At 52.0% G+C, this 12,467-nt stretch overlaps 7 protein-coding genes across 7 annotated transcripts; 5 read left to right on the forward strand and 2 right to left on the reverse strand.

Annotated features, from left to right (window-relative positions):
• Positions 1–513: 513 nt before the first annotated feature.
• Positions 514–1,473, forward strand: PHYSODRAFT_490279 (hypothetical protein; the record flags this gene model as incomplete). Its single annotated transcript, XM_009524013.1, has 1 exon — positions 514–1,473. One exon carries the CDS (start codon positions 514–516, stop codon positions 1,471–1,473), a length of 960 nt encoding a protein of 319 aa, XP_009522308.1.
• Positions 1,474–2,659: 1,186 nt separating this feature from the next.
• PHYSODRAFT_491267 (hypothetical protein) lies at positions 2,660–3,130 on the forward strand (the record flags this gene model as incomplete). Its single annotated transcript, XM_009524014.1, has 1 exon — positions 2,660–3,130. The coding sequence occupies one exon, from the start codon at positions 2,660–2,662 to the stop codon at positions 3,128–3,130; it is 471 nt and encodes a 156-aa protein (XP_009522309.1).
• A 198-nt stretch (positions 3,131–3,328) lies between these two features.
• PHYSODRAFT_327802 (hypothetical protein) lies at positions 3,329–3,901 on the reverse strand (the record flags this gene model as incomplete). The annotated part of the gene is made up of 1 exon (XM_009524015.1): positions 3,329–3,901. One exon carries the CDS (start codon positions 3,899–3,901, stop codon positions 3,329–3,331), a length of 573 nt encoding a protein of 190 aa, XP_009522310.1.
• A 537-nt stretch (positions 3,902–4,438) lies between these two features.
• On the reverse strand, positions 4,439–5,932 carry PHYSODRAFT_345295 (hypothetical protein; the record flags this gene model as incomplete). The annotated part of the gene is made up of 3 exons (XM_009524016.1): positions 4,439–4,634; positions 4,673–4,849; positions 4,881–5,932. The coding sequence occupies 3 exons, from the start codon at positions 5,930–5,932 to the stop codon at positions 4,439–4,441; spliced, it is 1,425 nt and encodes a 474-aa protein (XP_009522311.1).
• A 996-nt stretch (positions 5,933–6,928) lies between these two features.
• Positions 6,929–8,140, forward strand: PHYSODRAFT_253331 (hypothetical protein; the record flags this gene model as incomplete). Its single annotated transcript, XM_009524017.1, has 2 exons — positions 6,929–7,382; positions 7,446–8,140. 2 exons carry the CDS (start codon positions 6,929–6,931, stop codon positions 8,138–8,140), a joined length of 1,149 nt encoding a protein of 382 aa, XP_009522312.1.
• Positions 8,141–9,092: 952 nt separating this feature from the next.
• On the forward strand, positions 9,093–10,508 carry PHYSODRAFT_558338 (hypothetical protein; the record flags this gene model as incomplete). The annotated part of the gene is made up of 2 exons (XM_009524018.1): positions 9,093–10,108; positions 10,248–10,508. Exons 1-2 carry the CDS (start codon positions 9,476–9,478, stop codon positions 10,506–10,508), a joined length of 894 nt encoding a protein of 297 aa, XP_009522313.1. The 5' UTR covers positions 9,093–9,475.
• Positions 10,509–11,592: 1,084 nt separating this feature from the next.
• Positions 11,593–12,337, forward strand: PHYSODRAFT_359778 (hypothetical protein; the record flags this gene model as incomplete). Its single annotated transcript, XM_009524019.1, has 1 exon — positions 11,593–12,337. One exon carries the CDS (start codon positions 11,593–11,595, stop codon positions 12,049–12,051), a length of 459 nt encoding a protein of 152 aa, XP_009522314.1. The 3' UTR covers positions 12,052–12,337.
• Between the last annotated feature and the right edge of the window lie 130 nt (positions 12,338–12,467).

Genomic DNA, 12,467 nt, shown 5'->3' on the forward strand with positions numbered 1-12,467 from the left:
GTAATCCCCTCCAGGAACGCCGTACTCCCCGGCTCGAAATCGGCATCACATTTCATGTACACCAGAACTGCGTTTGAGCTGCCATCGTACACTCTGTTGATCGTATCTGCCAGTCCAATGGGAGAATATTATTATCTGTTGCTAATCTACTGACGCATCTGTTGTAAGCAAATCAACGGAAAACCTGTTGCCCGTGTCGGGTTATCTGTTGCGGGTGTAGGGGAGCTAAGCACTAGGTTTTCCGTGATGAAAATGCGCAACAGATACTATGAATGAGCCTCCTGGATTATCTGTCACATCGCACTACACCATGTAGTCGAATGACAGCCGGAGTGTTTGCGTTGTAGTATATTTCAATGGCCAAGATATGCTGATACTACATTATCAACGTGATGCCCTTCATCCGTCGAGTCATATCGGAATTTATTTTTGTGTGTATATTTAGATGCGCAGTAGTCCAGTGGTTACAAAGCTGTTGTCTTCTCCAGGTCTCACTTTCCAGCCTGAGGCATCATGGAAGGTAGCGCTTCCGCGGCCGTGCCTTGCACTAGCTCAGCTACAACGGGGAACGCACGCTCCGTGGAGGACAACGTTGGTGACAGCGCTGATGAGGATGAGCAACTGGACTCGATTTGCCAGCAGCTAGATTTTGTGGACGACGACGAAGTTGAGATCAACGTGGGTGTAGATCGCGGTGCTTTAGAGTTGGTGGAGGCTACCGTAGCGAAGTATGTGTCGGTGGGGTTCTACGATTCGCTACAGGAGGCGACCGTGGCACTACAGCAGCACAACGAGTTTGAACACACCTACAAAACTCGGTACACCTCCAAAAATGTCACTGGGACTGAGTTCAAATGTCGCTCGCATGCTATGTGCCCCAGCCGCCTCAAAATTGTTAAGCGGAAACTTGGAGCTAACTTAGTTCGATACGAGTTGTTGCAGAAGCACGGTGATGCTTCTGTCTCGCGCACGCGGCATGGTATTGCAGCTGTTCACAAGTCTGAAATTGACTCACTATTGGAGTTAGGTATGGGAGCAAGTCGAGTACGCAATATGTTGTTGCACAAATATCGACGCGATCCTGACCTTTTGAATTTGGTGCCTGAGGTTCGTAAGATCGAGAATAGAAAAGCGACTATCAAGAAAAATATGGAGGAAGGCTGGGATATTGACGACTTCAACACAATTGACATCTGGGCACACTCGCGATTGTGTCAAACCCGTGAAGTTTTCGACTCTGCCGACGAGTCAGACTTCGCAAAAATGAACGAGTTGCTCGTGCTCGAGCGCTTCCAGCACAATTTTGACGACAACGGAAAAACGAAAGCTTCGCTCGGCTTAATCATGACCTCGCGAGCGCTATTTCGTAACGTGGCAAAAGCGACAACCACTCAGAGAGGCAGTCTTGCGATGTCGACGGACGGCACATACCGAATTCCATTGTGGCAACTGGACGTTGGTGGATTGCGGTAGGATTTCTGTTGAATGGGAGACAACTCACCATGTTAAGCGATTTCGGCCCTGGCTGTACATGTTTGTCCGGTCGGAGTGCACTTTTGCATACGAGCAAATGTTCGGTGCGCTCATTAAATACGGACGCATGTTTCTTGACGCTGACGTGAATTTAGCTTGCTGCAGTGCTATAGCTCGTGCGCTGGCGACCGTCTGGCCGGAAGTGATCATTTTGTCCTGTTGGGAACATCTTCTGGGGCAGGCCAGAAAGCAGCGCTCAAAGCTAGTCGACAAAAGCTTCTACAAGAAGTACGCACTTCCTCAGCTGAAGTGGCTTCGCGAAACGCGCTCCCTAAATCAATTTCGCAATCTCTCGAAGTGCGTTGTGCGGTGGTGGAAGTTAAAAGGAGAGACCGCGTATGCGGCGTGGCTAGAAGATGTTTAGCTCACATCGCGATGGGAGCGGTGGAGCGTAAACAGCAGTCCGATACCAGGAGTCTTGCCAACACAGCAGGCCATTGAGAGCCACCACAAAGTGATAAAAGAGGTGATCACAGCCTTTGAGAAGGCCCCGACGATTCACGTATTAAACTCTGCTCTGCCCAGACTCTTAATTCTTGGTTCGGATACGTTATCGGACGGCCCTCAGGGTCATTTCTGCGAATGTGAGTAAAATACATGCTTTGAATTCTGACATTATACTAACGCGTGCTGCTAAATTACATTTGCACAGGCCTTTTGCCGAAGGATGCAGTCTCTAAGGCCAAGTTGTTACTGACGTTGCCAGAAAATCATCGTGAAATAACGGAGCCCGGCCAACGTGGCATTCCCGTTCGAATCGTATTCAACAGTGGTAACGCCATTGTGCGTTCGAAGAACTTGGCTGGGTCTACGGTCACTACCACGCGCTCGAAAACGTACGTTTAAATATTGCGTTTACTTTCTACCAGGTTCATTATGCTAATTGATGATTATATACAGCTTTGTTTCGTCGCTAGAAGGTAGTACAGGAAGACTGCGCCCATCTTTGACATTTGGACGAAGTTTCTTTCATTGCAACAGGTGTTGGTCAACGTCGAGCGCGCACGAGCGATGCCAGAGTTTCAACTTCGCCCTCCTTGGCCTTTATCCGACGTAAGATTCATGTTCCATCTGAATTTATTGTTTCTGAGTCTAATATCTTACGATGGCACCTGAACAGATTGAAATGGTTCGAGATACACTCCGATGCACCTGCAAGAGTTACATGCACTCTGGCTGGGTCTGCTCGCATGTGATTGCCTCACTCAAACTGCTGAAAAAGCTAGATTTGGAGCTTGCAACAGAAGTTATCCAAGCACGGAGGTCTCCAGGCCGACCTCGAGCACCGGTTGGAGCCCGTCAACAAGAGCCGGCATCTACCAACTTTTGGGATCCCGATCGGCTTGAAGCCCTTCTGACCAAAGAGCCTTACACTCCTTTGCAGTGGGCTTTCATTACACAAGTTGACGTTCAAAAGGAAGGCCAAGCTTCTACTTTTCGCGAAGATCGTATTGGTACAGTTGGCGGTGTTCGACTGTCGGAGGAAGACGGGGTTTTCGAGTGGAGCGTGGCCTTCGTTCACGGCGACGTGCAATACTACCAAGTAGACGACTTGGTGCCCGGACTGATACGTGCACACGAGCAGCGAAATATTTAGGTATCTACTCTGTTGCCGCCACAGCCTCAAATTGCATTTCGATTAGCATTCATGGATACAACGCATATACCGACTACACTCTACTTGTTATCTGTTGCGCATTTTCATCGCGGAAAACCTGTTGCTTAGCCCTACACCCGCAACAGATAACCCGACACGGGCAACAGGTTTTCCGTTGATTTGCTTGCAACAGATGCGTCAGTAGATTAGCAACACATAATAATTACGCCCCCAGTCCAATCCGTCTTGAGGAGTAGTAGCCACCAGTAGAAAGTTCATTTGCTCGTGCTTCGCCAGCATCCACTTCAGAATCGAATGCACCACGAGCTCAGCAAACGGCCCACGCGTGTCGTGGCTACCAGGCATATCGAATATCACAACATCTTCATCATTTATACGGGTACGAATCACGCCCGGCAGCAGCGTCTTGGAAGCAGAGCCGCTGCGGATATCGACCCCAGGAAATGACTTCTCAGCTACAAGTACGCGGGAATACGCATTCTCGTGGTGGACAAGCAGTTTGCCTTCTCCAAACAGCAGTGATACCAGCGTGCTTTTGCCAACTCCAGTCGTACCGAGCACGGCGATGCAACGTCTGCACTTGTTGAAATTCGTCTGCTCCAAATATCTGTGGACGTCTTCGATGAGCTCGAGGCCCTTATCAATATCCACGTCCGACACTTGCTCCAAGTCTAGAGTTCGCGCCAGCTTCGTGACTTCATCTTCGAGTTGCGGGGCTGTCTTCGTCTTCGCTATGTTCCCGCCTCCCATACTGGCGTATAGTTGAGGAATGAGCGGGACGGAAAGAACAGGGGGTAGCGTGTCCCTTACTGTCATTTCGACTTCAATCAAAAAAATGTTGAGCAATGATTGATGCAACCCCCCCCCCCCCCAATATCTGTAGCCAAGAATCGATGAAGCTGTGATGCCGAGGGGTTTCAACCTCATTACCTCAAAACGTATATGTGACTTTCCTTCTCAGAACTGAAGGTTCTATATATTTTCGCAAGAAAACGAGAGCCTGCTGCTGCAGTTCGATAAAGAAATGCATTGCAAAAGAATAGGCGAGATTGCATGCATGTGGACCAGCGGGAACTCCAGTTGACTATCGCCACGCTAAGCTCATACGTTTTTTTATTGGTATAGTACGTAGCTGAAGACTACTTGAGGAATGAACCTCGTCTAATGTTTCGTCCAGATCTAGCGTCGTTGTTTATCCAGGAGAACGGTACCGAGAACTTGCAAAGTATGCAGTAATGGTGCGCTCTGCAGTCGTGCTGATATCGAAGTCGTAATCGTAGCAGTATTTTAGTAGCCTTTGTTGTACCTGACGTACTCCCATGCTTCACTAAGATCCAAGAACTTCTTCATGCGGAAGCCCGAGTAACCGTAGACTTGGTCCCTAGCGACTTGCCAGTCCGTGTACACCCCTATGTCGCGTCCGACTGTCACGGCGTAATACCAGGTCTCGAACTCCTCTTCCGGCTCACTCTCGCTCCCCACTCTCCCTCACTGGAATACACCTGATTAAAGTCGATATACTCCTCCGCCTCATCGTAGTCGAGGAACTTCTTCATTCGGAAACCAGGATAGCCGTGCACTTGCTCGATCGCTTCTTCGTTGTTCGTATAGATGCCCGTGTTGCGCCCAACCGCGACCGCGTAGAACCACTCCTCCTTCTCCATAACTTGCTCCTCTTCGCTCTCTTCCCACTCCTCGCTAGAACAATACTCTATTGACGGCAACATACCCCAAGGCTTCATTATAGTCGAGGAACTTTTTCATCCGAAATCCTGAGTATTCATACACCTGGTCCAGTGCGTCGCCGCGGTTGGTATAAACCCCAATGCGCCGACCGACAGCTACAGCATAATACCAAACTTCCTCCTGCTCCACTTCTTCTTCATCATCGCTCTTCTCCTCTTCATCCTCCTCGTAGTACAGACGATTCTCCCCGATGTACTGTTGTGCTTCACTGTAGTCCAAGAACTTCTTCATCCGGAAGCCAGAGTAGCCGCGCACCTGCTCCATCGCCTCCTGCCAGTCCGTATACACCCCAGTTGTGCGCCCGACCGCGACGGCATAGTACCAGATCTCCTCCTCCACTTCTGCTTCTGCTTCACTTTCGTCCTCTTCATCACTGGAATACACTTGATTGAACGCAATGTACTCTTCTGCCTCACCAAAATCCCGGAACTTCTTCATCCGGAAGCCCGAATACCCGTGCACCTGCTCCATCGCCTCCTGATGGTTCATGTAGACCCCCGTCGAGCGCCCCACCGCCACCGCATAAAACCAAACTGCTGGCACCTTCATCTCGTCTTCATCTTCTTCTTTCTCCTCCTCTTCTTCGTATAAAAGCTGGTTCTTCTCAATATACCCCTCTGCTTCATCGTAGTCCAGAAACTTTTCCATCCTGGATCGCGGGTACCCATAAATTTGGTCTCTGGCGTCCTCAAAGTCCAGAAAAATCCCCGTAGAGCGCCCCACCGCCACCGCGTAGAACCAGCTGTCGCCATCTCCATCTTCTCCTCCTTCCGGACCTTCTTCTTCTCGGTCTCGTTCTTGACTGCCGTCCTCCGTCAGACTCTCGCAGAAAATGTCAAACTCCTCCAAAAAGTCGCGGGCGTCTTCGTAGTCGCTGAACTTGCGCATTCGGAAGCTCGGATAGCCGTGGACCTGCGCTGCGGCCTCCCCGTGGCTGGTGAAGATACCGGTAGTACGCCCCACCGCCACCGCGTAGAACCACGAAGGCTCATGGTAGTCGTAACCCGTCTCCGAGTCGTACTCGTACCAACCCATGAGTTGGACACTTTAATTCAGGTTATTACCCGAACCTATCATAAAGAGCGTTTATGCAATATAGGGGTCCCTGAATAAAATCCCTATCTTGCATGACATCTCTTTATGGTAGGTTCTAGTCGTTATCATTTCTGTCTTTATCTAGTTTATGCGGATGTTTGTTCCTGCAGTGGGTTTTTCACAGTCAATACAGTCGACGAAAACTGTCCAACCTAGTGGTTGGAGTATCTCTTGATCAATAACCTTTCCTAATACATAAAGTATGAAATTAGAACCAGGAAATTCTGGATAAAATTGACAAAAAAAACTACTGTACCAACTGGTCCAGAAAGAAAAGCTGATTAATATGCAGACAACGCCGCAGATGAAGAGGAAGTGAAATCTTGGCTAATTGTTGTCGAATCCTCTGCCATCATGTCGCGAAAGAGATCAACGCGTACTGGACCGCTTTGGGCTCAAGAGTCACAAACAAATAGCACGCAACTTCGGAGTACAGTGTAAATCTCACTGTAGTTTACGACGGATTACTCTACATGGTCTAATCACGTCGCACCGTGCTATCCGTACAAGAGAACTACTTAGTACAAAAATCTAGCTACGCTCGTCGTTTTTTTATTGAGTGAAGCTGCTGGAAACTTTATTACTTTCCTCTATTAATTCAAAGCGGTCAGCCTCTCTACAGAACGCCCTAACAAGTTCGACGCACATGCCGCAATAGATACACAAAGTGTTTGCTTCTCAGATTTTACGGTGCTTCTCAGTGCCTCAGTCCGCATGTTGAATATAGCCAGCCAACTATTCTTGATGTTTGTATGCTCGTCATAGGATTTGAGCGTGCAATGGCTATGTCACCTTCATACTCTACTCTAGTCACAATGAGATAAGTCATTTATCCCATATGGCTAACCTCTTGGGTGGCAGTCGATAGCCTCCGCGCGCCATGAACTCACGCAATGCTTTGACATCAGAGCTCATTCCGAGACTCCACGCGCGACGATGACGTCAAGTCGACGGGTGTTGCTCTCGCTCAAGGCCGCGTTATGCCTCGCGTTCGTGGTGCTCGTGACGGCGCTGAATTACTACGGATTCGCGACGACAAGAGTGCAAGCGAGCAGCAGCGTTCCATCCCAAATGGCGGCGCTTGAAATTCAGACCCAGAATCATAAACTGTTCCAGGAAATCCGCGATCTACTGTCCGATACTGCGAACACAAGCCAAGCTATTGCAACGCATGCTACAGAGCAGCCAGCGACGCCTATTCCTGACAAGGAGATGCCCAAGTTTCCGGCCGACCACGACGGAAGCAACATGCACATCGTCTTCAGCGCGAGTTGCGACCAACGCAATAGACTTCTTCAGCAGACAGTGGTGCAGCTCACGGCCTCGGGGGTCGGGCAAAAAGATCCTATCACGCAGATTCTGTCGGGCTGTTCCGAAAGCGACAGGCTTCGTGTGATGGCGGAACCGAAGCTATACTACGACTTCTGACGCCACTTCACGCCGAGTTTCGCAGTCAACCCGGAGCCAGGAGCGCAGGACTCTTACCCAGCGTACAACAAGCCGTTCGGGTTGCGCCCTTTCCTCCAGCATACGTTTCCAGAGGTGAAGCACGAGCTGGTCGCGCTCATTGACGGAGACTTTTTCTTCTTTCGGCCGCTCGAAGCGAACCCGGGCAGGAATATGTCCAAGTTCTACCACGGACGGCGTGACCCGTCGACTGTGGATGACGCAGTCATCGATGGTGTTGCTCTTGCCCAGGACTGGAATGCACTTAAAGACGGCTTCTTTGCGGAGGACAAGGCTGATGTGCTGAAACAAGTGTGTGGTGGTCTACCCTGCGGCAATGTTTCGCGTGAGAACGGCGCTGAATACTACGGCAATATCGGCCCACCCTACATCATGACACGAAGCGATGCCTTGCGCATGGTCGATGACTATTGCCACCTCTGTGTCAGAACTCGACAGGTTTCGAATGAGTGGATCGCCAAGATGTTTGCATTCTCGATCGCAGCAGCAAATAACGGCATCAAGCACAAGGCGCTCTCGCATCTTGGCATTTCGTCGCCCAGCTTTGAAGGCGGAAGCCACGAGTACTGGGATTTTGTTGACGGTACGATGGCCAACCCGTGCGAGGACAATCTGGATTTCGTCATGCCGAAGGATCCTGATGCTTTTGGACGGAGGCGAAAAGAGGTTTTTCAAGAGTGAGAGGCACCAATCGGGTTCAAGGTCGTCTTCAACTCTTGTCGTGCTCTAGCAGCGCTTAAAGTACACTTGAGACGACCCAGCAACTAGTCGAAGTCGCCCAAGCTCATTCTCAATTCTCCCGTCGCCAACCAACCAGCTCCAAGTCCTCATCGCCGCGCGAATCATGTCTCGAACCTCAGTGCTACTCTTCCCCGCGGATGTACCAAGCGCACAGCTGGATGGCCCCCACTACGCAGAAGTAACAGCAAGACGTGGGGGTACAGTCCAAGTGACCATTCTACCCCGCTCGGACGATGAGGAGAGCACCTCGGCCACAATCACGCGTGCCGTGGCCGCGGCGAGATCAGTTCCAAGGTCGGAGCTCAGCACAGGCCAACCCGGAGTGAAAACTTTCCTCCCAGTCTGCTACCGCGTTGGCGACGTGTTCAGGCACGGTCAAATTACGGCCTACAACAGCACCGTGTACGTTGTAAGCACGGATGGAGAAACCCATGAAGTCTCGTTCAGCGCCCCCACCGAGATTGCTCCAGCTGTGGCCGTACTACTGTGGAATGCGGTCTTGCTTGAGGACGTTGCTTCGATGTCCGATCTCGAAGCGGCCCACGCGCTAATTCTGGACCGCCTACTCGGACAGAACGGCCAACGGGCCACCAAAGCCATTTCCAGACTGTCAGCAGGAATCGCCACTCGCCAATCCATGCCCAGACCATCGGCCATGGTGGCGTGGGTATGTCCCAGAACGGGTCACGAGCTTCTAGTCAGCGTCGTCGACGTCCTCAACTTCGCCTTCTACGTAGACGGCGGGCGGGCCATACCCGCTAACGCCCGCGTCGGAGCAACGTTCCTCGACGGCCCTGCCACCCGCCCTGCGCAGGGGTCGCGAAGGCCAAGAAGCGAACACCAGGTCAGCGTAACCGCAAACCATGAGGACCCGATGCCCCCAGCCACTACTCGACAGGAACGACCACGGCGAACTCGCCGGACTATCTCCACGGCAGCCGTCCACGCCGAAAACCCAACTGTGGTCGATTCGCCCTCTTCTGGCGAAGAAGAGTCGAGCAACGAAGGCGCTGCGTCAACGCGATTTGCAGATCTACCGGACGCGCTTAGTAGCGATCATCCCGCGCCAAAACGCCGACGCACAGTGCACACTGAGCAGGCGCCGCCGACACCCGTAGGCCACGTAACCACAGCCCAAGGTGATTAGCGCGCTGAACCCGCTACCGCAGACTCGGTGCAAGCGATATTGCACGCGTTAGCTCCGTACTGGCAGCTTACGCCCAACAACTGCAACGATTATCGGCACCAGCGACATCTCCAAGTCAAGTGACAGGAATGAACCCGCCTCCAATATCGCAAGCAGTTCGACTTTCACCTTCCCCGTCAGACCTGATCCCAGTGAACGAACCAAGTGATCGACGACAGCAGAATTTTCGCCCATCTCGTGCCCAACAAGAAGTACACGACGCCATCTCAGCACCAGCATATATAGGTAAGGACGGAGACGTTTACATGGACCATGTACGGACCTCAACGGCAACCAAGTTTCTGGCTCATCCGGCTATCGCTTCCCGACTGTTCGACATCGAGTTCAGCGCGTGCGACTTATCCATCCTGCATTTCCCACGGTTCGCCCTCGACAGCCAACTCGACCGATCAAAGGCTAAGGCGGTCAACATGCGCAATTTCTCCAGCAAAGTGGCGTTGCCCGAATTACCTGATAAACCCATGTTCAGCGACCTCACCGAAGCTCTATCCGTGCTTTACACGTTTGCAAAAGAGTTTTTCAACGAGGAGACAAGAGACATCTTCGCGGCCGCTAAAGATTTCGGGGAACAACTGGAGGATTTTGCCCCGTGGAGCTCGTCCGAAGTCCACATTCTCGCGTTCTGGTTCTCCAACATCATCGGAGCATATCGCCTTGCGGTTGTTGAAGACATGCGATCGGGGTATAGCACGCGCCATTCGGTCCGTTTCCGATTCACGATGCAAGACCCCGAGCTGGCCGGATTACTGTTCAAGGCCTCACGTGCACGCGCGAACCAAGCGTCCGGGACTAATGGTCCATCACCTACCCGGGACATCACCCGAGCGGTTTACAAAGGAGGAAACGACGCTGTGGCTCGGCAAGGAGTTAAGCGTAGGGACCGTAAGGAACCTCAGGAAATCTCGACCCAAGTTCCAAAGAAAGACGGACCGCCAGCTCTGCCTCCGGTATGCTTCTGTACAAGGGTGTTCGTCCAAGAGCAAGGACCGGTGCCTGCAGAGCTTTTTAGCACATTTTGAGCCGGCCGAACTACCAGAAGCCGTAGCGGCGTACATACGGGACACCTATGGCGGCGTTCGGACCTTCGCGAAGCAGGAATGAAGCCTGCGAGTGCCATCGACACTTGCCGCACACCCAGGGGTGGGATCGCGGTCTGTGGTATCAAGAGTAATCGAGCTCCTAGAACAGCGCCTACAAGCGTCAGAGAAAACGCGCAAGCAATCGCTATTCGCAGCCTTTGAAGCAGCAGACGTCGAACCACCACACGGCATACCAGCGGCGAATGACACCGGGCCACGACCAACGTTCTCGCTCGATCACGACATGGTACGAGCCATTTCGCTTCTCGTGACGCGCACGAATATGACCCTCGCGGAAACGATTCGTCTCTGGCGAGGCTAGTCCGCGTCATCGCCCACACCAAATAAAGCGCTGGTCCACGATCACTTCCCGTGGCTACTTTACGAGTACGAGCACGTCAACCTGCTCATACGTCTTTCAAGTTGATGGCACTCAACAAACCTGCCCCGTACCAAACCACAAGTCTGCGGCAGTCATGCGCAACGCGCTAATCAGAAGCATCCGAGATGGACAGAGAAGCGGTGCATACCTCGTTGAATCGCGAGACGCGGCATCGTTGTGGCGCCTGCATTACAGCCCATTTGGTTGTGTCGAGAAGGCCGACGCCGATCCAACAGTCGAAGCGAGAGTAATTCACGATTTATCGTTTCCGCTGGGCCACTCGACAAATGCTTGGTCCGACCAACACAGAATACCCACGCTCGTGTACGAACTTGTTGACATCATCGCGCACAGAATCATCGCACTACGGAAAGCCAACCCAACGCTGATAATCAAGATTATGAAAGGCGATGTGAAATCTGCGTACAAAAACCTACACGTTCACGAAGATGTCAGCGCCTTCTTCGCCGGCTCGTTACCTGACGAAGATGTCACGATCATCGATCTCGTACTACCTTTCGGCTGGACAGGCTCCGCAGCCCACTATGGTGTGTTTGGAAAAGCAATATCTCACCTTGTGCGTCGCGAGAGCCCGAACACACTCGATCCGACCAATCCTGACACTACCCCGTTCTTTTGTTTAGACTGGGTAGACGATCACGTGTTGGTGGAGTACGAGACCCATGATCGCCTCCAAGCCTGTGACAGCGCGCTTCGGCTAGCCATGACGGCGGTGCTAGGCTCAAGAGCTATCAACAACAAGAAGTTCACCGAGTGGTCGACGAACGTAGTGGCCCTGGGTCTGGAATGGGACTCCGTCGCTGTGACGGTATCAATGCCCGTATCCAAACTTCAAAAAGCTCTGGGGACAGTCGAAGCTGTTCTAGTCTCATCTCAGACGACGCGGACTGCGCTAGCGAAGCTACTGGGAAGTCTACGGCATGTCTGCTCCTGCATCCGCCCGGCTAAACCGTTCTCCCAACAGTTAATGGCACTATGGAAACGCTCACCAAGAGTACGGCCGATTAGCTTCACTCTAGAAGCACGTCTTGATCTCGCCTGGTTCGCCCATATTCTTCGATTTGGACGTCTACGCGGGGTACCTCTCGAGTATTTTGTGGATTACCTGCCCCGGCGGTACACTTGTACATGGATGCTAGCGATAGCGGACTGTGCGTTCTGAATCCCGTACGACACGAATTCATCCGCCTACAATTTGACCCCGTCGAGCAAGACCTCATCAAGCAACGTCGGCTGAGTATAAACGTACGTGAACAATTCAGCGCACTAGTAGCCGTACTGTGCTGGGGCAAGCACTGGCGATCCTCGAGCCGCACCACATTGACACACGTACGATTTTGGATAGACAACGCCGCCGCAGTGACGTGGTGCAACAAGCTAACCAGCACGAATCCGTTATCACAAGAGATGAACCGAATTTTTGGAGCAGTTGAAGCCGAATGGAGCATACGGGTATCAGCCGAACATCTTGCCGGATCATCCAATTTCCTAGCCGACCTGGGATCCCGCGCATGGTCCGACCCGCAACTTACATTACACTCTGGAACAAACTAACCAATGATTGGATGCAGGTCAAAG

This window comes from Phytophthora sojae (genome assembly GCF_000149755.1).
Source record: "Phytophthora sojae unplaced genomic scaffold PHYSOscaffold_3, whole genome shotgun sequence".
Lineage (NCBI taxonomy): Eukaryota > Oomycota > Peronosporomycetes > Peronosporales > Peronosporaceae > Phytophthora > Phytophthora sojae.